This window comes from Diorhabda carinulata, chromosome X, assembly GCF_026250575.1.
Source record: "Diorhabda carinulata isolate Delta chromosome X, icDioCari1.1, whole genome shotgun sequence".
Classification (NCBI taxonomy): domain Eukaryota; kingdom Metazoa; phylum Arthropoda; class Insecta; order Coleoptera; family Chrysomelidae; genus Diorhabda; species Diorhabda carinulata.
The window spans coordinates 22,135,246-22,162,942 of record NC_079472.1 but is presented as its reverse complement, the minus strand read 5'-3'; the positions used below and the strand labels follow the sequence as shown (position 1 = coordinate 22,162,942).

Genomic DNA, 27,697 nt, shown 5'->3' with positions numbered 1-27,697 from the left:
TTGACACGAGTGGTTAAATATTTAATAGTTATTCTAGAGCGATTAAAATGTGGATAGTTTCTAGCTTCCATTTTATTATTTCGTTTGAAAAACTAATGATACCTTTGGTTGTAATACTTAGAAGGTCAGAACAGACTTTCTCCTTATCTGTAAACTGAAGAAAAGCGCTCCGTTATAATCCTCCCTCTATTCTTAAAAACATTCATTGTCACTCATATTTTGCTGTAAACAAATTATGAAATTGATACTCATTTTCTATTTTTGTAAATCTATACAAAAGTTTATTGAATACAATTTTAGTTACTAGCATTATTTTCATGCTGTAGAGCTTCAGACACAGATTTTAATATTTAGAATAATGAAGAGGAAAAGGCAACGAACATTATGAAAACTCTAAAATATCCCAATTATTTTTTACATTCTTGAATTTATGACGCACTTCATACAAGAGCTGCTACGCTTAAAAAAAATTGCACTGCCACATTCCCGTTAGGAGCTATGTAAGAAAGCAAATATGTGAATGTAGCAAATACAATCCTGATTTGTCGCACCTTCAGGTCCATCAGTAGTACAAGTTTCAAAATAATTTTTTTTAATGTATCAATCCAGTTATTCTCTTCCTGATACTTTATATACTTATAAGATTTTCTCGTAATTGCATTTTCGTGTACAGCTTTAAGGTATTTAGAGAGTAAAATGTTTTTTGGCCTCATCTTGATTCCCGAATGATCTAGGTCTTTGATTTCCTACGGCATTTAAAGTTCAACTTTCACTCCATAACATTGGAATTAAATGCTTTTATGGCATCCTTAAAATTGATGTTGCTATGTTGCTTTCTAGGTTAATTTCCACAAATCTGGAAACGAATTGTTCAGGAAACAATTGAGGAAAATGAGGATCATAAGGTTATGGTTCATAATAAAAATTAATTTGAATGTTTCACATTTTTATTCACATATAATTTTTAACAACGTGCTCTTGTGAATTTCTGTAGTTGATGGTTTTAACACAAAATATATCAACAACTATTTAACATTCATCAAAATTACTAATACTGATCTAAGGGGAAAATTAGTGGCAACATAAATAGGTACGAGAGAATTAAAAATAACAAACAGGTTGATGTTTGTTCGATATGTAAGCAATCGATACAAATATGAAGATGTAATTGCTTTAGTAACACATAGTTATTTCAATTTAACTTTTTGAAGAAGACACTTCTAACATTTTATGTAGATTTCGGTACATTCAAAATCTTAGTTTCTATCTATCAGATTTGATTTAAACTATGTATTATAGTCAATTGATAAATTATTGGGTGGAAACTATTTAATATGATTACTTTCGGGCATGTAATTTGGACTGAAAATAGTGTCTTAGTTTGCGATGATAGGTAAACAGAACACAGTGATCTGACCGAGTATTTAAAAACCGCCATATTTATTGTTATTTTACAAATTTGGATGACCGCGATAAATAGACTTATTTTAATATACCATCTGCTACAAAACAGTTTATATTACTAGTTTCATTTTTAACAGCTACAGCACTTTCCAAATGAAATTAGAGATCAAAATAAGGAAGTCAAATAACCACATGCCAAAAGTTTCCATAAAAGTTTTTGACTAAAGCGGGATAAATGACTTAATGACTTCCTCATTTCTAGATTAAAAAATATATCCAATCCCTAAACTTACGATGTATTCCACGCGAGAAAAGGATTTTTTCCACACAAAATGACTTAGTGTTTGTAGGATGTCAAAAATTGAATAATCAACACAGATTTGTGTTAGTGAATTCCACATTATTGGAGCCTTTTATTAAATGTAAAGGTGCTTAAAATGTGTTTTTAGTATAGGTAAAATGGGATTAAACCTGAAATTAAATTGGGCGCTTCTGATTTTCGGCTTCTGAATAAACCTAGCAACTCTTAACGATATTACGGGCACGGGTTTTCGAAATTTTGGAAACTTGTAACTCAAAAATATTTTTAAACGCGAATGACTTGAAAACTAGGAGGAATTCGAAAAAAACTAACAAAAAATGTAAAGCCTCAAATTTTCTGCAAAAAACGTATCTGGTGATTTTTTTCTCTTTTTCCCTCAACGTCGAAAGCCGTAGCATCCGCTTGCGAATTCCTGCCAGTGTGAATCAAGCCAATTTACGTTCCATCGCACATAAAAACTGCTCTAACTCTTGGAAAACTATTTAGTTTTCAAAAAAATAGAAATGCATCATGATGGTTAACATCTCTATTTTATACTGGAGTAAGCTAGCATAATTTTTGAGAATCTTGGTATATTGGCCATAAAAGCATTTGAAGTTTCAATGGATATATTTCATCACTCGCCATATAAACAAACAAATCCAACAAGCGATTTGTCGTTCGTGTTATTCTCAAAATTTTCATGTATATAAGGGTGATTCCATTATAACTGTGATATTCAATGTCCTGTATTGTTTTTTTGTACTAGTCATTAATTAATAATCAATTAATAAAAATTTTGTGTTAATTGAATAATTCTTAAGATATTTAAACATTATTTTTATACAATATAACTTGCCACTTAAAGAAAACTTATACTACATCACTTGAATGTCAGTACCGTGTCATGTCCATTCCTAGAATTTACCGATAAATTATTAATTTTTTTTGTCGTAACAAATGATTTAAACTAATTACCTTATAAATTCTAATGTTTATGATCAAACTAAGGAAAATTGATGCACTTGTTGTTTAATATCTTAAGTTACCATGTCAGTACCGTGGATAAATGAGTCAGTACCGTGGAACTCAAAATCCGACATTTGTGTCTTGCTCGTGATACTTTGAAGTTGTAGTAAATTCCTCTTAGAGTTTTATTTTTACAGTAAAATAGATGAATAATATGCATAAAAAAGTTAGAAAAGTTAAATTTTAAAATCTTGAAATTTTGAATACAAAAAATCACAATTAGAACGGAATCACCCATAAACACATTACTTCTTGGTTTCAAATGAACTAACTTATAAAAATACTATATTCGTTCTCGATTGATTATTATTTCAATTTTCACAGACTTTTTAATAGTTTCTCTTTCAAAAAACTGTGAGTACTCATTTTGTGCTCTACATTTTTGAGTGTTCAAACCCATTTTATAATGGAGAATGTTGTGCTCCACATTTTTTGTCCGGCATTTTGTTTCGAAATCCCCATAGTTTTCTAGTTAACCGCAATTCAAAATGTTTTTGAGTACATGAGCAAATTTTGAAAATTTTGAGATTAGGAAAACATGCTTGGAGACCAATCTGTAGAGAAATTTGTGTTCTACATTTTTTGCTCCAACATTTTTTTTCGAATTCCTCGTAGTTATCGTGTTATTCGCAATTCAAAATATTTTTTAGTGTAAAAACTCATTTTAAAGTAAAAATTTTGTTTTTTGTTATGGCAGTTTTTTCGAATTCTTCATAGTTTACGAGTTATTCGCGTTTAAAAATTTTTTTGAATTTCAAGTCGCAACATTTTGAAAATCCATGCTCGTAATTTTATTAAGAGTTGCTAGATATATTCAGTATCCCAAAACTTTCCGAATCTAGAAGATCAAAACCACCCAATTTAATTTAAGATCTTAGCTTAAATTTGCCTGTACTATAAGCGTGACTTATTATTTCTATATCTATAGAAAAAATCGATTGCAAACTTCTCAGATATGAACTTTAAAATAATAAATTTGCTATGATAACTCCATGAGAGGTAAGAGGCTAAAGACACGTTATGGAGTGGTTATCTTGCCATAGTAGTTAGTTCGTTCTATTCGTTGAAAGATACAAGTTTTCGGGTTTGTTGGTGTGTAAATTGAGAAATTATTAATTAATAACCTTGCCATTTTTCGACATATAGAAGTGTAGATTTCACTTCAGATTTCAGACATTTTCCTGGAGTTATTTTGTTTTAAGTGATCATAATACATGCAAATAATTAGTACAACTTATGGAACGAATTCCTAACCAAAGTCAAATAGTCATTCACTGTCTAGCCCATACAACACAGATGTCGAATAAATGTGCGAGAAAGAAGATGAGTAATTTGTTCACTAATTTGAAATGCGATTTATATGACTGAGAAAAAAATGCACGTGAAAAACACCGTGTTCTCATTCCGAGGATCTCTATTATCCTAACCAATTTGCAGTTTGAGTTTAAATAATTTTCGATCACAAGCCAACTTTTGAAGGTTTGTGGTCTAAATTCGGGAAATCCATGTTTTTCCCATGGTGTGTTTTACTAAGAGTGCAACCTATTCACAAAGTCACTGGTCTTAGAAGAATAAATAAAATCCTTTATTTATTATCCTAATAAAAAATTGAGTTTGATGAAATCCAAAATCTGCTCGTTTATTGCTTCTAGTTCGTCGGGTTTATATTTGCTGATTCATTTTTCTAAATGTATGAGTATTTTTATCTATCTTGTCTAAAGATCTTGGTTACAGTATGAACGTTAGGTTAGGTTTGGTTAATGTCTATTATTTCAAATCTCATTTGAACCATTTTACTTTAGTGATGAACAAGAATAAATATTTGACCAAAAAATTTTCTCTTGTGGGGAAATGATAAAAGGGTACATAGACTTGTATATGATTACATAATAGCTGAATTATAATTTCAGGCTTCTTTTGAAAATTAAATTAATTTTTGTAGTGCTTTTTTACTGAAGTTATATTTCTGAAAGCAAAGCAGATAGATAAAAACGGTTTTGATAAATATGAAGGCGGGATACCTAAGTGGAATTATATATTTTTTGCAATTATGTTTAATAAATTAGCGGTTATTATTGATTTTCATTACTTAAACTAACGATACAATGAATTTTAAATTTATATTCTAATAGGTCATTACAAAATGTTCGACGAAATATTGGTCAGGTTTTTATCAATTATTGAAATTGCATTGTAATAAATCATATTTTTTTCGACTTTTAATCAACATAAATCTTGGAATGATGTATTTACTAATAAAATCAATTATTTCTCACCTAATATAAACTAATATCCTAACCACACAGGGCCGGATTAAGTTAGGGGCTTGGGGGGGCTATAGCCCCGGGCCCCAGGTTCAAGAGGGCTCCATCATTTGGAAATTATTCTTTATTTTTTGATGTGTTGATACCACAAATATATTGATATTATTTTGTGAGTTTTTTAGGGTTTCCTAATTCCTTAAGGGGACCCCGTCATTATTTTAGCCCCGTGGCTTATAAATCTTAATCAGGCCCTGTAACCACATAATAGAGCTGCTATAAGACAAAAGGAAACAAAATTATATCGTATAGTTTCTTTTTGTTGTTATTACCATCGTGTTTTTATTTTGTTTTATACGTTGAATGAATGTTATAGAAGACAATAAAAACACAAGTGATACAGATGCTGATAATACCAAACCCGAGATGATTATTGAGAAATAAATTTTGGGTTGTTTTTTAGGACTCCACAAGTACTTTAAAGCTGGGGGAGACACATATTTCCCGTTATAACACTCATTACCATATGCATATTGAATGTCAATAATTATCCATCATTATATCGGAATAGGAGGTCATCTACAGCAATAGCATATGATGATAGGTCAGGTTATGTTAGGTTGAGTTAGGTTATTTTAGGTTAAGTTAGGTTAGGTTAGGTTAGGTTAGGTTATGGTAGGTAGGTTAGGTCAATCGTTGAAAGTTTATCGTGAAAAATTTAGGAATTTCTTTTATTTAATATTATAGGTTTCAAGCACGTGACAGTTAATCATACTCGTGGATCCTGTTTCCGGTGCATACATTCAAAAATTGGAGCGAGTGTGGTGTGATGCACGTGAAAATATGCCAAAATATGGCCACCTTGATTATCACATGGATGGTTACATTGTGGAATTTCTGTTTAGACGCCGTTGTCGTAACCACACTGTTCGCTTGCATGTGTCGGCTACAATCATTGTAAAGTAAGATCTATAAGAATGAAACAATTATACCATATGTTATAGTCGAGGAAATGAAGCACATAACCTAGGAAGTTCTGAACAGTAAGATCGATCAAGATACAACAAAGTGCATTCGGTTCATTCGAAAACCTCATGAAATTTTATGAACAAAAACTATGAATAAAATATTAAAATTGCATATGTGTAGAAGAAAAATGTATTTTGAAGCGTACATTTCGAATGGTTAAGAAATGAACAATTTATAGCTCGCAAAATATTACCGAAAATAAATTTTACCCCTCGTGAGTTTTCGAGAACGTTGAACACGATAACCTGCCTAGTAGTTGGTGCCCGGGGTGACTTCCTGGAGGTTTTCGAGGTTGCTGAATACGAATATCACGACAAAAGGAGTGTATGAGGTTTGCAGGTATATCTCTCAGGCTTTGCTTGTTTTTGTAATATTTCCTCGACTACCAATTAACTAGTATCTTTTAACAGAAGTTAACAAAAACATTTGTATATTTGATTTGTAATAAATTTCTAAAATATTTCTTTTATTAGTATTTAATGATTGAAACATATCATATAATACTGCCAGTGGATTGTTTTCCAACATAGTTATTGATAGTTCCTTAATAATTGAAAATTATGTACAAAATAATAAAAACAAAGATATTGGTATTATGTAAATAAACCATGTATAAACAAAAATGCATAAGTAGTATTAAATGCAATCTAAGTCATAAATTGATACTAAAATCACAATACGTTCACAATAATTTTTTTTAATAAACTTTGAAAACGGCAACGTATAGATATAGAACAATAGAGGTCGAAGCCCACTAGCAACACGCCACGCCACCTCACGTTATGCGACTTCTGTTCACGTGGTACATCGTTGTGTATACATTTGTTTGTATATATAAGAAATCATATTACCGCACTTTTTCTGTTGCATTTCGAGTCAAACTTTAATATAACCCCAATGCGATAAAACTTTTCCGTAGACTGGCATACAAAGCCAAGAGATTGGTATCAATACGTCTTACCACGCGTCGGTTTGAAACTTCTCACGTGGAATAGCGTGGCGTGGGGCGCCATGTGGTGTGCTGTGTAAGCAGACAATTGAATTAAATGGACATATGCACACATATTCAACATGTAGCGTGGCGTGGCGTGTTGCTTGTGAGTTTCGGCTTTAAGTATAATACAATTTTAATTATGATAATTATAAATTCAATCAATTGTTCTACAGTTTAAATACGAGCGAAGTTTATGTAAAATATCTGATAGGAATTCACAGTTGAATACCACTGAATGTCGTTCAGTTCACTCATATACCATATGCAATTGTTGTTAAACGGAACCATGGTCTCGCATAAAGGTCTTGAAATGAAGGGCGCTTTATAGTGGGTCGGCGTTGTCATCGAGGGGTGGAAAAAATGATTAATCAACTTCAAAATAATCAACCAACTTAATTGGAGCACAGGTAACCCTGTATAACGCTTTTACGTCCAACCCTAGCAACGCCACGTCATGGTTATATCAAACACATGAAACCTGAACAACACTCTGTTCTGTAAGAATTAGTCTCAGTTTAGAGACTTGTATCCTGAATGAATTTTACATATACTATCTGTGAATCTATGACCATATAGTGAATCTCTATGGACAAGGTGCTCTTTGGGAAGCTAGTTTCCTTGAAGCTTGAAGTTTGAAGCTGTCAAATCAGTGTTCCAGCATATCTCAAAAATTGGTAGAGTTTATAATTCCGATAATTAGCCTTCGTCCATAGCAAGAGATATTTAATGGACGCCCTTTCAGGAAAGGAAAGGAAAGGAAAGAACTGTCTACGGCCGTTGAAAGATATTTCTAATTAATTGTCCACGATCGATTAAGATTCTTTTTTTCACTTATTTCTGTTATAGAGCGACGTGGTTTTTCATCTTGTGTATCGTCTTTTTTCTATTACTCCCCTATCTATGATTCTTTCCAACAAAGACTTTCATCATGAGTAGAATAAATTTCTCAGTTAAAAATCGATAAATTGTACAAGGTCCTGTAAGATTAGTTTGAAGTCGGGAATTTACCATATTTAAAATTGTATTTTAAGTATGTGGGTGAAGACTGATAAGCAAGAATCCCTTTTCTTTTGCTCGAAGAATCGCGAACTTTGAATGTTTCGGCTTTGCAGTCTCACTTAAAAAAGAATTTTTAAGATGTACAAAGTTGTGAAGTATAGACATCTCCTGAAGCTTATTACGGGACCTCATCCCCACGCCTAGCTATGACACGGTATTTAAAAATATGCTTGAAACTATTTAACAGTCACCCAGTTTTTTTTCGATTTCGATCGAATAAAACAATTTAATAGTAATGGGCTTACACCTCGTGTAACGTACTATACTTCTTCTACTCCCATTCTGTATGCTACTTGAGAAAACGTGTCCTATTGCATAATGTGCTGCCTACATTTAGGGGCATCACTCTTTCAATCCTAAATATATCTGGCTATTGCTAAAAGTTTTTATGTTTTTTAATTGACTAAATTTGTGTAAATAGACCAAATAAAGTTTTACGTAAATGAAAATTTGATTGTAATTTAATTAAATCAAGAAGTTTAAGTTTTCATCTCAAAATGCACGTGTATGTTATGAGATCTCATAACGTGTATGTTATTGTTAAATGTCATTTAGAAGGAATGTTGACGATGCGATTTTTGAAGTTTACAGACATGGGCGTAGAAAAAATTATTTACTATAATAACAAGTGAAACTGACAAAACAATTTTTCAGATCCTAAAGAAAACCAACCTGGTTTTTTGAGTGTGTAAATTTTATCGGTTATATTAAAAAATAGCAATTATGGAGCTATTGTTGACATGTAATAGAGCTAGTTATATACGAGTAAGTTTATAATTAGATGAGGATAAACCTGTGGTTGGGAAAATAGTAATTATATGCCAAGACAGAAAAGTGGATTATTATTCTATTAAAGACCTTCGATCGAATAAAATATGGTTTTTAACATTTTCTCAAAACTCAAATCATCCATGCTTCTGTCGAATGTAAAACACAAACATTTTATGTCTTGCTGGTAGTCCAAATTTTTGAATATGAGCGATTCTAGTGATTTCTTCAGACGTTTCAGAAATCTTTGTGTAATCTGCAGTTTCTTTTTGATTAACTTACAATTTTACTGATAATGAATTCTTAACGTCGTTTATAGCAAAACTTATGGAACTCAGCAAATATTTTTTCGTAATAAAACTGGAGGAGCTTTTTCAGCTTCTTTAACTATTTTTTGAAAAACGTTTATATATTTATAAACTGATTTTTAAACCGAAAATACACAGTAGTACATCCAATAACTACCGTTCCTTTTTTTAGTTAATGCTGAATTTCAATAAAAAAGTTATCATCATATATTGTACAGTACAATTGATATGGTGTATAGGTACTTGATTAGAATATTACCTTCAACATTTGTACAATGAATAACTATGTATATTGCATACAAACTATTCTTCGCTGCTATTTGTTTGGAGTTTACTACTGGGCCCTCTGTTAGTGAACAGAATAATGAGTTCAGGGTGCAAAACGCCACGAGAGGCCACGTGCTGTCACGAAATCACGCTTACATCTAGAAATTGTGCTAGAAGCAGGTTACTATTATGGTATATTTCATTATTATTTTAACAACTTAACACATTTTTCGAATAAGAAGGAGTGGAATATAGGTAAATACATCCAATTATCGACCAATTTAATTAACTTTAACTATTAGAACGTCAGAAAATGATTAATTTTAGAAATGTGTTGTTACATCTATTTCTGAAATAATGAAGTGAGCAGCATTATATACTAGTTTAGAAAATAAAATAAAAAGTTTATGCTCTTTCATAGAATTTTATATACCATAAAAGAATATAAAAGGATCTTTCTCAAGCTTCAACAATACCGTTGGTATTCACTAAATTTTATACAAAAAAAACAGTGTTTAATGTCAGTGCAGGAGTGCATTCTCTGATCCAGAAACAATATACGATATGCCGATGACACAGTCTTGATAGCAGACAACACGAATGACCTCCTAAGGCTCCTGGGCACAGTTGGAATACACAGTTGTCCTATGAGAATCAATGTCAACACACTATTATACGGTATGGAAGTCTGGACACTGATAGTTAACACCATGAACAGATTTTAGGCATTTGAGTTGTGGATCTACCGAAGAATTTTGAGAGTTCCATGGACGGCAAGAAAAACCAACGGTAACATTCCGAGGAGAATAAGAAGTTAGAGGGAAGAAGGTGATTCGGCAAAGAGAAGATGTCGTGGCTCAACCATATCAAAATTTGGCAGGGGTAGGAACCACAGGAGAATTAATTGACACCACCAGAGACAAGATAAAATGGTCAGAAGTGATCGCACACATTCATTAATAGATAGCAGAAGAAGAGAAGAAGTTGTTGTTGAGTAATAAATTCCTGAAATTCAATGAGGTAAATTTGAAAAAATCTCATCGCAACCTATAATCTATTGAAATAACTATAAGGTAGTCAATGTGTTAAGCTAGTGCCTACAACTCTTAAGTTTGAACTGCTAATGGAAAATATTTATTCGTAACGACGATGTATTTTTTCATTTTTTGAGTCCGTTGAAATTTTGAAAATTGAAACAACACGCATCCTCAAAGAAATGATAGAAGTAAACGTTTTACACTATGTCAAATAATAGTTTAGCTTGTTACATTGTAGGGGTAGAGGAGGAGTATAAGTTTGAAGAGATAATACGAATTCAAAATAAATAATTATTATTTATGTATCAACGGTTCTAAGTAGTAAGGAATTCTGCGAAAGGTTTATATCAATTGAAAAAGATTTCGAAATTCTCGTCGAAATTGTATAGAAGGCTGAAAAGGCACCGCAAACACGTTATTGGGAAAATGCGGAGATTATTCATATGACCAATTTGTTGGTAGTAAACATTTGAGTCACGCGTGTAGTATACATAATAAATTTACAAAAAACGAGTTGTAATAAAGAGTTGGACACTTATAAAAGATTATATTTCTTTGTGGTCACACGACTGCTTCGAAAATGAGCTATTTCTTATTTACATACAGGACACTATAATCTATTAACCGTTAGAATCTATAACTCGTTTCTATAAAAATCCTGTATTATCGTAAAATATTTGGTTTTTAACAAATCTACAAAGTACATGGTCATTGTTTTCGTCGAACGTCGGCGACTCTTTTAGAAGAAACTGTTTATTTGAATGCTTTGAATTTTTTGCAATATCCATTTATGGCAAATTTTTAGATCCATATAATGGGCTTTAGACAAACTCATATTAAGGACTACCAATGCCGCTGCTTCGTTTCGTTTTTTTAAACATAAAACTGAATTAAAATACACTGCGGCGTGCCCGACACCGTTCTGGTGTAAGAAAGTGCGGACATACACGCCAGTGTATCGGTGCGTGTTGACGCTGTCGGACGTATTGCCTGTTTTCTGCAAATGAAGTGCCGTCTACCTGTCTAGCTGCTATTGACATAGAATTGTTAATAAGTTTAGTTGAAAATAGGCCTGTACAGTGTGTTATTTTATTATATATGGCTGATAATAAAAGTTGAAAGATTTCTTTCTTCCTCCAACTGCGTAAAAAGACTATGATATACACCATATTCTTCCCTTTCCAATAATATATGATTTATCTACAATGACCTTTTATGTTTTTCTATTTCTTTTTGTTTCTTCATGTACAAATAGTAGGCCAATACGAGTTATTTTCTTATTAATCATTTCACACGTGCGTAATTTCTGACTACCAGTTATTTAACTAGCGCATGTGCGACGGCAGTCCCAGGTAACATCCAACCGGTAAAAAAATATATGTATATGTTACTGTGAATGTCCGAAATGTAGTATATGTCAAGATACTCTGGTGCCTGTTAACATTCCCAAGGTAGTTGGTGAATGACCGTTATTTATCCTTTTCATGACGATTTCGGTCATTCACCGGAGACTGTTATCATAGACCAGGACGACTTGGTCAATGTTCATTATGACCGAAATTATGATGCCTGTCTGATTGATATAGAGAAATAATGATGTGTGGAAACAGAAGTTCTGGGCCAGTATTTGACTAATGAAGTCACAAACTGCAATTTGTTTATTAATCGAAATTATTAAAACAACCTACATACACTAGGTAGAGGTAGATAAGTTAGGTTAGGTTAGGTTAAACAAACATAGTCTCTTCGTTGCATGTGTTGAAATAATATAGCGCAGCGACGCATTCATTTTCGACTGTGGTCAGTGAGTGAAGCAGCGTATATTAAAGAGAGAACAGTATATATGACGTTTTCGCTTTTCGAATAAACAGTGGCGTTTGTTAACATTCACACAAATTGTAAATCGCCGAATCTAAGGTTCACAGTGTCTCCTCCGTGTCCGTTAACCGGTGTATGTCCGATTCAAGTATAAATTAAGAACAGTTACACCATCGAAATTGGTAATTGTCGACATACACTGGCGCATCTTAACATTGAACATTAACGGTAACATATACAAGGATAGCCGATTATTGACGGTCCGTTGTCCGGTGAAAAAAACGGTGATAGTAGATGATTTAATTCCATGTTCTATTCCAATGCACCTTATAGAAAATTTTGACAACGATACCGCGGCGTTGGCTCGTACAATGATGTGATGGATAATTTCAAAATTACATTATCACAATTGATTCAATTTGCTGTATTATGAACAGCTCGTTGCAATTTTGATGTCCGATTTCAGTATTTGAATATTGCAAATCGATACTATAGTATCAATAAATATTAGCATGCTAAAAAGTCGAAGTGATATGAATGAAAAATGCTTTCAGGTCTTATGTTTTTTCTTATATAAAAACATTTTAGACGTTTCACCTTAATCAAAATATATCTGATAATGTAAAGACCTAAGAATGAAGAAATTGAAGTAATTTGTCTCATATATGTTTATAACTACTTGAATTTTGCAAAATATCTTTTTGGAAATTCCGATAAAAAGTTATCAAATGATTTTTGCAGAAAATAGTTTTCTTATAATTCTTATTTCCATGATTCGAGCTTGTATCAGACTTGAAAATCAGTTTACATTACCTGAATCCGTTTTATCTCTTATATTACTTTTGTCTCGCATGAAAATGAAGCTTCTAATTAGTATTTTAGTATATACAAACTATTTGATCTTGTACTCTTGCTGAATATAAAATGCTTCCATCTACTCAAACCTATTCAAACCAAACATGAACCACTCAACTCTATTTAGGTTTGTTTGGAACATAGATGACTTGAACCAATTATATTACTATTAATACTAAGAATGTGGAAGCCTTGTTGGTCCTGATTACCTGGGTACTTCCTTTGTAGTACCCTTGGTCGTCATCGCTTTAGCCCACAGATGCTCACCAGAATAGGAGATCGCTGGCTTTGGAGACTCTTCGACTAAGTTATCTCCTAGAATTTTTCTTCCTATGTAAATGAGAGTTTGGCAGGCAGATAAACGGACTGCCTTGTGTTTACCAAATTCTGCTTCCCTTTCATCTAGTTGCAGCGTTTCTATTGCACAATCTTATGGATTTCACTCTTCTCTAAACTTTTGTCACAAGACACAGCTACAAAAGTTATAATCCGTTTCTATGTAACATATACATTATGACTTTTTCAATTGCCTTTGACTGAAAGTACTAGTTTTGATTTTTGACACTGAATTTATTTCTGGTAAATTCTACTTCCCAATGATGGCCTAGTTATGGGTTTTCATTTATCAATGGGAGCATTTATTTGAATAATATATTATTAATTAGTTTGGACGTAAAGCCACATTTCACGATTACATTGGTTCAAAAATAACTAAGTTTTAGAGTTATTCTAATGCAATTTACAAAAATATGGAGACGATTACCAAAAAATATTATATCCTAACAAATAGAGGCCTGCTATTCGATGAAATATATAGATTTTTTCTATAAAGACTAAATTTTTCAACGTTTTCGCTGATTGTGTAAATTGAGGAAATTTTTAAACCAGTTTTATTGGGAATGATTTGGAAATTTGGGTGATTGTTCATAGTTTGCGATCCTTGTAGCAATAAGGGTCTTTTTTGCGAGTCGGATTTGTTTTTGAAGATATTAACTACGTGCTTGGGAGTTGAAAGTCGGATAGAAAGTGGGCGTTTTGTAGAAGAAAACGGTGCTTTGCCATGAAGAAAAGCCAATTCCGTTTTCCTTCTATTCAAAACGTTATTATAAACATTAGTATCTTTGTTATTCCTTCCGAAATTATTGTAATAATATTGTAAAATACTTCCCGAGTGACTGTTATTCTTTTTATTGTTTTGTTTATTCGAAACATTATTTTGGATCAATCTTGGCGTGGGGTTGGGGTAATAAATCTTCTTAAGGGTGGTTTGCGGTGCATTTTGCTGTTTATGAAGACAATTACAAGGTGAAGTGGCCTGACAAGCTACTTCACTACGTTGTCACACTTCCTGGAGAAATTTTATTGGACATATACCCTGGCGGTTGTCTCCAGATCGGATCATCACCATACCGTCCAACTCTTCTCCAATTTGTATGACTATTTGGTCCCTGAGAAGCATCAGACCATTGTCACCATCAGACACTTGTAGGTTATGGGTGACCTATAAAAAACATCGTATTTAGAAGTTTTTATCGATACTCGGAAATAGCGATCTCTCAATGCTATAGCTATGTATGATCTAGCTCAGTGTTTCCCAATCTTCTTTGTTCGATGCCCCACTTTAGCCTTTATAAAATTCTTATCCCCCCCCCTATGTAACGTACATAATTAAATTCAATAATTTACTAGAGAAACTTCTGGAGAAATGATTTGTTGAGTTGTTAACGAAGAACAATAAGTAGTAAGTAAATTTTGGAAACATGTAATGAAAATTCCAAATAATTTTAATGGTATTTTCTCTATCTAAATTCACTGAGATCTGTATGCGTTCACATTAAGATGTATATAAAGATGAACATATTAATTATGGAATTTAACAAAATTATAGAACATTCTGTTTCTGCTTCTTCACAAAGCCATACCATTCCTCATTTTATATTAAATAAAGTTTAAACTAACTCATCATCCTGTAATTCTGTGAATTCTTCTTGAATGCATTAAAATGAAAAACGGGTAGTTCTATATGAAAAAATAAAGAATTTTCATATTTATCAAGTTAAACTTTGAACACTTTTTATACACACCCTTTATAAAACAAAAAAATTTCTAACATATATTTATATACGTCTGACCTTGCTTAAAGCAACCGAATAGAAACTATTTTCATATCTTTGAGGGTATCCTCGTAAAAAAATTATTTTGTAAGGGTATGCAACAGTCAAATTTTTTACAAATATATATATATATTAATCGGGTTAAAACGTTCTTCGCCGTCTTCCGATTCCCAGTTTCCATTTTTCTCGATCTTCCCAAAGATCTTCTTCCAATCCTCTCTCTCGAATATCCTTCTCGATACCTTCTCTCCAGCTTAATCTTGGTCTTCCTCTTTTTCTTCTTCCTTGTGGTGTCCAATTTAAAATTTGTTTGGGTATGCGGTCTTCAGGCATTCTTTGGACATGTCCGTACCATCTTAACTGATTCACCCTAATGTCTTCCGTAATCGTATGTTGCACTTTCATGATCTCCCTGATTCTGTCGTTTCTTATTTTTTCCAGTCTTGATATTCCTGCCGCGCGTCTCCAATAATCCATTTCTGTGGCTTCAAGCATTTTGACTGTTTTTTCTTTTAGAGGCCAGATTTCGCTACTATATGTTGTTATACTTTTTATTATGCTATTGTATATTCGATGTTTGTTTTCCTTGGATATTTGTTTGTCCCACAATACACTATTTAGTTGTCTTATTGCTTGTCTTCCTTGGTTATTTCTTTGTGTTATTGCTTCATCTAATCTTCCATCATTAGTGATGATCATGCCTAGGTATTTGTATTTTGTACAATGACTTATTTTTTGTTGTGTTTCTTCAAGTATTAAATTTTGTTGTTCTCCTCCAATACACATATATTCCGTTTTACTAAAATTTACTTCTAGACCCCATTTCCTGTATTCCTCTACTACAAAAAAATTAATAACTCAAAAAGTATGCATTTTTCAAAAAAAGTTTTCAGTTAAAAGTATACTAAAATTTTTCGATTTCCGGTAGAAATTTTGCCATATACAGATAGTTTTATGGGACACCCTGAATATTGGACAAATCTACTGACATTGCCTTCATCATCCATGTTAATAAATCAATTTGTATTAAATCAGGAAACCTTTTAAATCAGCAGATAGAATATTCAAATTCAAACTTATTTCAAATTAACCACAAGTGTAAGCAGTGAAATACTATAGCAGGGAAGTTTATTAGACGACACAAAACAGCCAGTTGATATTTTGGTTTCGTCGAGCCAGATTATACCTAATAATTAAATTTGGTATCGAAATCTAGCATTGGATTCAAATGAGCCGGAGCAAAGGGTTGAATTGGTGTCGAATCAATTTTCGAATTGCCCCCTTAAGGATTAAATTACCCCCCTCTGAATCGTAGACTTCACGTTGAAAAACACTGATCTAGATTAAAAACACAATAGTATCTGATTTCATTGTCTCCTTCCTGACTCACGATAAAAAACAGAAATGTAGATAACCGGTTTCAGCGTTGTTGGATATCTTCAGTGTAATAAGTGAACAAAATTCTTCGTTTACCACTTACTTGTAATGGTTTTTCTCCAGAAGATAATTTCGAAACATATTTCGAAGGAAAAAATCCAATTCTCCCAAGGCATTTTCCTTTCCACCAATCAGGATCGGAAGTATCAATGACTGTTACTTTGTATCCCGCTTTCAAATCTAATTCATCTTGGTGTCTTGATTTGAAATTGTACAGAACTACGTAGAGGTTGGTTGGTAACAGGCGATGGGATTTCTAAAGAAAATTAAAACGTAGTATTATTTTCGGGAGTAAATGTAAACAAATCAACTTTTAGCAAAAAGGAATATTATGTCTACAATCGAAAACATATCGACACACAATAATTTTTCTATATTTCTTCATTTTCAATAAATCTTAGGCCTTATAACATTGAATAAATAATAAAATTTGAGGAAATTGTTAAATAATTTAGAAAATTTTTTATTTATGCGTGAAGTTTAATCAGAAACAAATGAAAATATAAACAAAATGTTGGTGTTTTCGAAATTTGTAAATTCAAAATGGCGGCTGAATAACAGTTTTGAGATGCGGTTTGCTGTAATGGTTTTTAAATTTTTTTCAAAATTTTCTGTTAAAAAATTGACGTCAACTTCCGTTGACGAAAGGTTTTCACAAACCCCACAATTTGAAAGATAAATTTTTCTAATTTTCAAGTTCAAGTCCGCTGGGTACTGGTAGAATATTGTCACTACATTACTGAATATGCCTTCTAATCTGGTTCACATGTTTACCAAGCTTTTGACGGGACACGGCTACTTCCGACGGTATCTTCACAAAATGAAAAAAGTACCTCCTGTGTGTACGTATTGTGGAAACGACTCAGATAATGCTAAATACATTTCTTCGTGTGTAACCACTGGAGGGGTTCAAAAGAGGAGGTAGAGGAGACTGTCGGCAGCATAAATCCTCATGCTGCTCAAGGTAGAATATTGGTAACTGATTGCTATCTATACAAAAGAATGTAGACGGCTGCTTGGTATGACGATATCATAAAAGAAACGTGACAAATACACGACCAGACCCACCAAGCAGAAGTAATATCACAATAGTCCCTGGCTGGACAGAGATGACAGAAGATGGCGGTTTAGTAGGTAGGCTACGGGAGTCCCACATATCCATCATCTCTCCTGGTGGAATTCGTTACTTGTATTACGTATCTTCTCAAAACAAATCTGGTTCACATTTAGCATTTCTCGTAGAATGTTTTTATAGTCTCTGAAAATTACGATTATGATGTTATTCGATTCGTATTATCACCTAGTAAGTTGAAGGAAAGGTCTGAAAAGGTGCTGAAAAAAATTATAGAAGTTAAAAACAATTAAATTGAAAAAAATTAGCGGTTTGTTTTTTTTGTATACCTCGATAAATATTGAAGATTTTTGATTTTGCGAATTGATCCAAACTTATTTACTAAGAATGAGTTTCTACCACGGGGTGTTGGGATACATAAATAAACAAAAATCTGAGATCAAAAAATTTCTATTTCAATTTTCACATTAATTTTGATTAGAGACATAACATTTCTCAGAGGGAAAAGTTGATGACGGTTACCTAACTTTATCGAATTATATCTGTAAAAGTTTACCTAAAGAAAGGAATAAAGTATTTTTTTTTATTGTTTACTACTACTAGAAATCGTAAGGTGTTTGTTTTATGAATTAATAAGACGAATAAAATCGGAAGTTTGTAACCTTCTATTTTTTTTATGACACAAGGATTTGGGGATCTAAGTTACTCAAAAGTTACTTGAGAAGTTCAACTTGGTTGTTCTCCTGGGGTAGAATATTAACTGCGAAGATATAATCTCTTTCCGTAAAACTTTCCGATTAATAACAAGGCAATTTGGAGCTTTGTTCAATAGTTCGTGACATACAGAGTGTTTCTAAACCGATAAAATTAACGACTTGATTGCGGTATAAAATGATTCGTTAAACAATAATAAACTAATTATTTAGAATGAAACGCAAGTAATCCATTCACAAAGTATAACTCGTTCTCTATTCTTATTCAAATTTGAACAGAAAACTGAAATTCGAATAGAAAAGGCTGAGGAAATTTTATTATAGGAAGTATTTTGATTTTAGTCGAACAATCCCTTTCTGAATTATATCACATGCTTTTAAAAATATCAATGTCAATGGTTTTTTGTAACTTATTGCAATCATGCTATATGGGATTCAGGTGACATAGGTAGAAGCGGTAGATGAAAAAAAAACCTTTTCCTTTCTATATCTTCCCATATCTTCCACCATAGTTCAATGTGAGCTCACATTTTTATCTATAAAAATGATCCAAAAGCCTGTATTAGCATGAAAATGTGATCATACACCTGATTCCTATAAACCTGACCTGTCATTTTTTCATGACAATATTTTTAAAACAGTTTATATAAAACTGCGTAAACAGGTTTCAGAGTTTTCTTTATATTATCAGCTCAATCTTTTTCAGTAAATTTCTGACCAAACTTCTTCATATCTACCATAACCTCTTCTATACATTTCCTCTTTGGTCTTCCTTTTGTCCTCTTCCCTCGCTCTCAATATCTTTTTTGGTACACCTTTTATTATTCTTTCGGTGCTTTAGCCATCTACCTCTTTGTGGCATTAATACCTAGGATTCCCCCAAAGTTAGGAGCAGTAGTACTGTTGTACTTCTCAATAATATTAATGTTGAATCTTGTAGAGGTAGTTTTCCTTTATTTCCACCTAATGTACCTATTCTCACTATCTTGTTTGTTAATTTTATTCAAGTTAGTAACTTTCTTTTTTCCGCAATGAAGTCAAGCAGGTAACTTGCAATAAAATAATTACCCACAACAACTAACTTCCCCTCATTATGAGTCACATAACATTGTTAACTAAACCAACTGTACATTTTTACCTTCATCATTTTGACATTAAAAGTTTGTCTAAAAGCTGAAAATTTGTTATTGTCAGAAAATTCTCAATTGTCATGAAACTTTGGTTGCAGTTAGTCGTTAACGGTTGAAGGATTATTTTCTAAAGGATTTGTCAAAATTTTGTCATTAATTCTTGTATCTTTGATTTTGAGTAGTGAATTTTGGTAAGTCACAACTCGTCTTTTGTTCTTAGCACTAGTTCCTCAACATGTTCTATATATTTTTCTTCTCACCTTTCCTCCTACTGGACTTGGACACGGAGAAGCACTAGCGGATGAAGGGCTCTTATCGTTCTCGTCAGGTAACTCTACAGACGACATTCTTATGTTTTTGGCAGAAAGCAGTCGGCGATTATGAACAGGACTTGAAGGGGCTGTAAAAACATTTATAAAGTAGGTAAACACTAAAAAAGTTAAACGAAAATCATAATTCCATAAAATGTGTGATTTTTAATAAAACTTTGGTTTTGTATAATTTTTTATGCATTAAGAAAACACGAGACCATCTCTTTTCACAATTTAATGTAATTTTCTCCTCCATAGAAACGGAAAATTCCCTAAACGACGACTCACTTTTATTAGTTTCAAAGAACTTCACAGAAACTTGGTCGACCCTACTAAATTATAAACGGAAAGAATACATCATTGTGTATCCTTGTGGATATAAGGCAATAGCCTTGTCGTCATTTAAAAATCATGAATCAGGTGAAATAGAATATTATCAACATCAAAAAGGAAGTTATTTTTTTAAATGGTTATATTGCAATTGAAAATCTTTCACGGTTTTAGGTTTTTACATTCATAAAGACCATATCTTTAGAAGTGTGATGTCATTTTTTTACTAAAATATTAGAATGTTGATTGGTTGAATGATTCTGAATATGTTTATACAGCGACTAACAATTTAGACAGTGAAAGTCTAGCTTATGGGAGGTAGTTATAAGTAATAAAGTTATTTATTGGAATCATAGAATAGTAACTTGGATTGAATACTACCATGTAGACGACTCTGTCGATAACCAATATTCCATTTTCTAAAATGGAAGATAAACGTCTAGACTACATCCAATGGTCGCATTCTTCGCGTTGAACGTTTCGCTGGTAAGCCGTTTTTGATTTCTGTCAAGTGCTAGTTTTTGAAAAATGAATTTTGCAATTAGAGGCTATATTGACTATTTTTAGTGCAATTAAACCAAACGAGATATAACATAACGATTGTTACATTATGTACCGGTTCTTTGTCTAGTTTCTCTTTTAAAAAAATACGACTCTCACTACACACTCTACCATTGTTGACATTCAGGCGTCAGACGGCGGTGCGCTACACCCACGTAAACATTCTTCTTCTTCTCCTTCTTTCGTGTATAAGACGTAGTCGCCTGTTTTATCTTCGACATCCTTGCCTTCTATCCTGCTTCAAGTTTGCTGATCCACCTTTTTCTGGGTCGGCCGGTACTCCTTCGGCCCAATGGGGATTTATAGTGCGCTATCTTGACCAGTCTATTGTTGTCCATACGACTTATGTGCTCGTTCCATTCTTTCTTTCTTAATAGAACCCATTTGTTGACGTCATCTATGTTGCACAATCTTCTGATGTTCTCACATCTTTCCCTGTCCGGTAGGGTTTTTCCGGCCATCCTGCGTAGCACTTTCATCTCTGCTGTTTCCATCATTCTTTTAGTTTCGCCGTTTCTGGCTGTGTCTCTGCGGTGTAGGTCATTATGGGTCTTACCGTGGCCTCTCGATTTGGCCTCTATTCCGATATATTTATTTCGCCATATGGTTTCGTTCAAGCATGCTGGTATTCTTAAGCCACGTAAACATGTCCGCCAATATTGATGCTCCCACCAAGTGTGAATTGCAAAGTGTGATTCGTTTTCTACGGGATGCAGAAATCGGAGAATGAGCCGTGTGTATGGGGAAAACTTCATGAGTGATGTTGTTATGCATCAAGAGTGCGAAAGTTTAAAGATGGCCGTAACGATGTGGACGTAAATCTGTCGTTTCAAATGACCTGGCTTAACAAGAATGGTTGAAGAAAACCTTAGATTCACCATTACGGAATTTCTAGAAGTTTTAAGATCTGTTTTTTGCTCTAATTTTACTGAACGGTTAGGCTACATTGACGGCCACTTCTTTGAAGAGAGTATTGAAAAGCTTGTCGACAGATATGACAAATGTCTTAATCTCTACTGTGATTATGTCGAAAAACTAAAAAAATATTGTTTTAAATGAACTTCTTTTATTTACCTATATCTTATCAGAGGTTAAAAAAAAACGGCCGTCGTTTATGAAAACAATTATTATAATTTAAAATGAAATTATGGAGAATAATTCATGGAGGTTTAATTCATTTTTCTCGTCTTCACGATCGTTTTCAATTATTTTTCTTCTACCAAGTCTACAAGTAAACGTTTTACCGCGGAACGAAGTTAATTTAACAAATTTCTGGTCTGCCTCTGTCTCAGTTCTTTTTAACGTTTCAGTTTCACTACCTCTACTTCCACCAGCACAAATTAAAAGTGCTCCGAAATATGTTTTCTAGAACCTGTTGGGTTTGTAGCGAATGTGCCACCGAACCGCTAGGATTCCACAACAGTTGCACGACGGTTTCGTCCGCTGAATTCGACCAATTTCACCATTTACAAAAATGATTTCCTTTCACACAGAATGTATCTAGATATGTTCATTTCTTGATAATTATTCTTATGTCATCTCTTAACCAGATCGAGCAAATGGATGTAATCACTAAAGTCGATGAGTTTTTTTAACAATTAATTTGGACAATAGAAAACAGAAGAAGAATATAGACAAGAGAGATCTAATCTTCAATCTTATTCAGTAATTTCAAAACAAAAAAGGTGTACAATAAAATTATAAATCCATACACTGAATCCTTGAAGAGCTGCTTTGATTCGAATGCGGATCACTGGAAGCATTCGTTCCGTGATGTTTTCCTCTTCTTACATGCTCTGTACTTTCAGGTGAGTCCAAAGATAAACTCTTCATCCGTAGGTTGAGTTTTTGTCGTCTAGGAGAATGGGGAGCTGTCAAAAGTCACAAAAAACTAATAAGCACTCATAAGTACTTGAAAATCGATATAAAAGGTAGTACATGCAGGTTAAAAAGCTGTATTTGTTTATTTTTGAAGCAGGGTTGATACCTACTCCTATGAGTTGAGGAACATTGTAGTTATATCTGTGTAATCAATTATTTTTATTTATGAATCAATTAGAAAAAAGATTCACGTCTCTTTATTAATCTAATTTGCTTTTAAACGTTTGTATGTGAATAATATATATGTCTCAACAAAGTTAGTAACAAACTGTCCACTTATCTAAAATCTGGGTTTATGATAATCAAAAATACAAGCTACAACATTGTCAAGACTTCAGAATCTCATGATTAATGAAATCTCAAAGTTGAGAATAAAATGAATTAAAAAATGATGATTGAAAAGAACTCTTCCATGTCTTCCATATTTTTTTTGTGAAATTAGTTGGATATTGATTAGAAAAAAAGGAATTAGTATTACCAAAAAGTAACATCTGGGAATGTACCTACCAAGGAAGAATCAAAAAAGGTTTAAGAAGCATTTGGAGGAACATTTGAAATTAAATATACGGAAGAAGAACCGTTCTGAATAATTTGGAGAGGGTATACCAAAAAAAATATATAGAAACCTCATTGCTATCTGTGAAATTACTAATTGTAATTTCTAATTTCTCTGTAATTACTAATTGTAGGATAACAACCTTTATATCAGCGTGAGATTATTAAATGAACGAGGTCCAAGTAAGTTGCGGGATCAGAAAAAAATTGTGCAAGGAACAGTTCATAGAACAATGAATGAGACATATACATGTGGTACTTGTTCTCTTTTTTCTTAAACATTTGTTAACAAAAAAAATTTTAAGGCTAAAAACAGTTTTCTAATTTATTTTTATTCAAAATATCTGAAATATCTAAACAGAGCACGAATATAACTACTGCTATTGAGAATCAGATCAAAAATCAAAACAAACAATTCAAAATAATATTTAGTGGATGTAACTGTTACTAAGGGTTACTACGCTCATTTCTGTTAATACAGACCGACACTTCGGAATCCAAACATTGGACAAATGTTCACGGCACTCGGAGAAGACTTCATGCTTGTTCCTGACACAGAAACATCGAAAAGAAAATGTATGTACTTTCTAAAAAACGACGGTGGAACTGACAAACATTTTTTCATATATTCGAGGCTTTTTTTAAAAAAAAGTTTATATACTTCATTATTCGTTTCAAGTTGATAGATGTTTGAAGGAAGGTTTGATATGTTTATTAGATTATATAGGGCTAGTTTTTAGAGTATCAACATATTAACTTCATTGTAGAAATGATAAAAATTACTAACAAAATTATAGGCAGATATATCCTGCGTGACAAAGCAAATACAATGGGCGAGGCCCTATATATTTATCCATATTTAGCTATCTCATATAATCCTTGTTACTTGAATATACATTTACATCAATTTATACAGGGTATTTAAAAAGATAAGACCATTTTAATATCGAAATAGCTATAGATATATTTATATATATATATATATATATATATATATATATATATATATATATATTTTAATTGGTAATCTGGAGCATATTGTATAGTTTATAAGGCATTTGGTTTTTTCCCTAAATCCAAATTTATAATTTCCGGAAACTTTTTCAGGTTTTCAAAAATTTTAGTGATATTAAGTTTATACAAGATGTCTCAAAAGAAAGTTCACACTTGCCAAGGAAGTCGATTTGTTAGTTTAATCTCCAGATTTGACATAACTCCACAGGAAAAAGTTCATAGTTGTTAAATCGGGACTGCGTGGAGGCCAATTTGAGTCACCTCTCCTCGAAATCAAGTTGACAGGAAAAATTTCAAGAGCTCGTAGCAGAGTTCTATCGGACGTGTGTGAAGCTGCTCCAACCGGCTAGAACCATATTCTTTAGTTATAACAATTAAAGTTTTGCAGTTCAGGAACGAAGAAGTCGTCTAACATACGTAAGGCTCCGAATTCATTGAAATTTCATCGTCAAAAAAGTATATTACAATTCCTCGCGCTGACATCGTAATCTCATCAAGATTAAAATGAGTTTCATCCGAAAACAAGCCTCTGACCAGCATCCTGGTGGAGGATTAAATTTTTGCACCAAGTGAATTTTGTAATGGTGAAGCCTAAATCTTGGTTTATCCAGTATTCATCTGCCCTGTATAATTAGATGAAATATATATATATATATATATATATATATATATATATATATATGTATGTTTTGATATGCAGTTTCCAGTTTCCAGATAGATATCGGCATATTTTACAGATATTTCTTGCCACTAATTTCGGTTTTTGAGTAATCATCATAAAAGCGGATTCATTAACCGTTGTCACACTCCCCCCTATACAAAGAACCTTTTTATTTAGAGATTTTGTCACTTCTCTTATAGATAAAAGCATAAGCATTATCCCAAAATAAATATCCTGCATCTTGGACATTCAGAATTAAATATCCTTTCAACAAAGTGCATGTAACATGAGAAGTTTCGCAACTTCGTACGTATTTTGAATTTCAAAAGCTTCTTCAATAAACATTTTATCTATCTGCGTTGTATTTTTGAATAATAAAAACATGGCCGATGAATTTCGCAAATTCTGAAACATAAATGAAGTAAAACATCGAAAACAAAGTCATAAAGCAATATTCAAAGTTTGAGATGAATATTCATGTTTGTCAGTTTTTAATTCGTCTCTACACTCAGAAAACATTTAACTTTTTAATCTAAACATCAACTAAAACACATAGTGCACAACAAATTGGTTAAAGCAACGAGGGAGAAAATCTAATATTAAATTTGAAATTCGATTTCATTGGGAGAGAGAAAAGTATATTTTTAATTTTTAATTCGTCTTGTTACTAAATTTATCAGGTTTCGGGGGAACGGAATTTGCGGAAAACTTTATTTAACAAAGTTCAACAGAACGTTAAGCTGAAAAATGTTTTGTCGAGAATTAATGAACCAACTTGTTCTCTGATAAGGTCTTTTTTGTCGACTGTAGTACTTTACCTTCCAGGTAACAATTGCCTGATTTTAAAAAATTTTAAAAAGAAACAAAAGTAATTTTAATACGTTTCTTGCTTCATTGTTGTGTGAAATTATTTTTATTTTTGATTATAAGTAGAACAATGATTTTTTGAGAATTAATCGATATATCTTCATATCACGCGACAATTATTAGAGTTGTCTTTGATTCTAATAACAAATAATAATAAAAACTTCTGGTGTATTGTTAATAATAGGATATGCTGCTGGTTTTTGTCAACATTAACTGAGTTTCTGCTACATTTTTTTGATAATTAAATAGAAAGCGTTTCCTTCATATTCTGTAATGAGGAACATCTACATTATCCATTCGAATTGTTGGTTATTCTGGACCTTATAACAATTAATATCGTTGGCCCGTGTTCATATCCCTATTTCGTATTGGTATAACCCTTTTCAATTTCCACCATCTATGAGTATTCTATTGTGGAAGACAACTTAATTATCTTGTTTTTTAAAAGCTTATTAGAGTCAGTTGTTTATCATTTTATTAATTTCATTATAACCATGACTAAGCTTGTCATTTTTGGATATACTAATTGCGTTCATTTTTTCCCAAGCTCTAATATCAATATAAAGAATACCTTTAAGGCAATGATGCCAACATTAGTTTTTTTCTGTTAAATTAGAGAAAACGTTTATGCTATCGTATTCGTATCTCTAATAAGAATCGGTTTTTGTGAAGCAATTCCGGAACATGCCAGTCAATATTATTATATTTTAATCATCAAATTGTTGACTGACTTAATTTTTTCCATTACATGTACTGATTACTGAAATCAGTGTGGTACTGAGTTCAATGAAATCCATAAGAATGTCATTAGGATCTGGTAGAATATTGTAGATTGTTTGGGCAGTAGGTTCGGGTTTTCAGGTACTCTGCAGTGAACCTGCCAAATTACATAGACTCTTTCCAAAGGAAATAATTTTTCTGGGGTTTATCTGTGCCTCAATACTAATCCTTCGATGTATTTGAGCCTTTTGATGGAATTGTTCGCAGAATCTGCTAAGCCTATTGTCTTTAAGGCAGTGACTAGTTTTTTGGCAAGATATAAAATATATTTTTTTTTTCAATTGATTTTTCATATTAATTTTTTTGTTGCTTTTTTCTAATTAGATGATATGAAATAATGAATTTGGAGAAATTTAAGCCAAACCACACCTAACCAACTTACTTTCTAGTGATTATACTCGCCCTATTAGTAATATTAATAACTATAAACTAGTGAACGATATTTTTTATTTATCACAGTCGGACAAGTTTGGATAAAACAGCAAATCAAGGACAAAAAATTGTAGTTTATTTTTTTGGTTTTGTTCGTTTTGTTGTTAAAGGCGATATTTTTCCTTTAGGGGTGCTGCCCGAAGGAGAAGGGGGTGTATTTAAGCCATTCCCATTCTCTAGCTGGGGACCTAATAATAAGGGTTGGCCGAAGGGGCGGGTTCCAGAGCCGTCTTGAGAATTTCTTTCTGAAAATTTAAGTAAAAATGCAGTTTACTTCTTTTCAATATACTGAACCCGAAGCAATTATTGGTATTGTTGTTAATAGCATGAAGCAGGAGTTCGCAGTTAATTGTACTTATATATTAAATTGTTTATATAGATTGTCCCTATTTTATTGTTTTCTTATATCGAAGCAGCTGGCAACATTAAAGTAACATGTATGATTTATAAAGTTATGATAAAGTAATGCACAAAAATCAGAACATACAACGTTCATTTTTGAAACAAATGTAAAAACACGTTAAGCAGTGTATGTCATTGGTGGAAAAAATAAATCGTCATATTTGTCAAAATAATGTCGAAGTCCTCAATATTTTTTTTCAAATACGAACCTAGGTTTTTTATATTATTTTCTGCATTATAGTTAAAGGGAAGATTAACTTAAATTCTGTACTAACTTTCAAATTAACAGTCTATCAAACTAAAAATA

General features: G+C 32.3%; 1 protein-coding gene across 13 annotated transcripts in view; it reads right to left on the bottom strand.

Moving 5' to 3' along the window:
* Positions 1–929: 929 nt before the first annotated feature.
* The window catches only part of LOC130902399 (uncharacterized), a 215,283-nt gene continuing 188,515 nt past the window's right edge, over positions 930–27,697 (bottom strand). For 6 of the 13 annotated variants that reach the window (XM_057814508.1, XM_057814513.1, XM_057814511.1 and 3 more), the window contains one exon: positions 26,987–27,233. In XM_057814508.1, the coding sequence (XP_057670491.1) occupies positions 27,064–27,233 (170 nt within the window). In that variant the 3' untranslated portion in view covers positions 26,987–27,063. Of the gene's footprint in view, positions 14,632–16,724; positions 16,938–19,856; positions 19,997–22,510; positions 22,670–23,603; positions 23,784–26,986; positions 27,234–27,697 lie in introns of those variants that run through there. The other 7 variants (XM_057814505.1, XM_057814506.1, XM_057814517.1 and 4 more) reach the window with 3 other exon arrangements.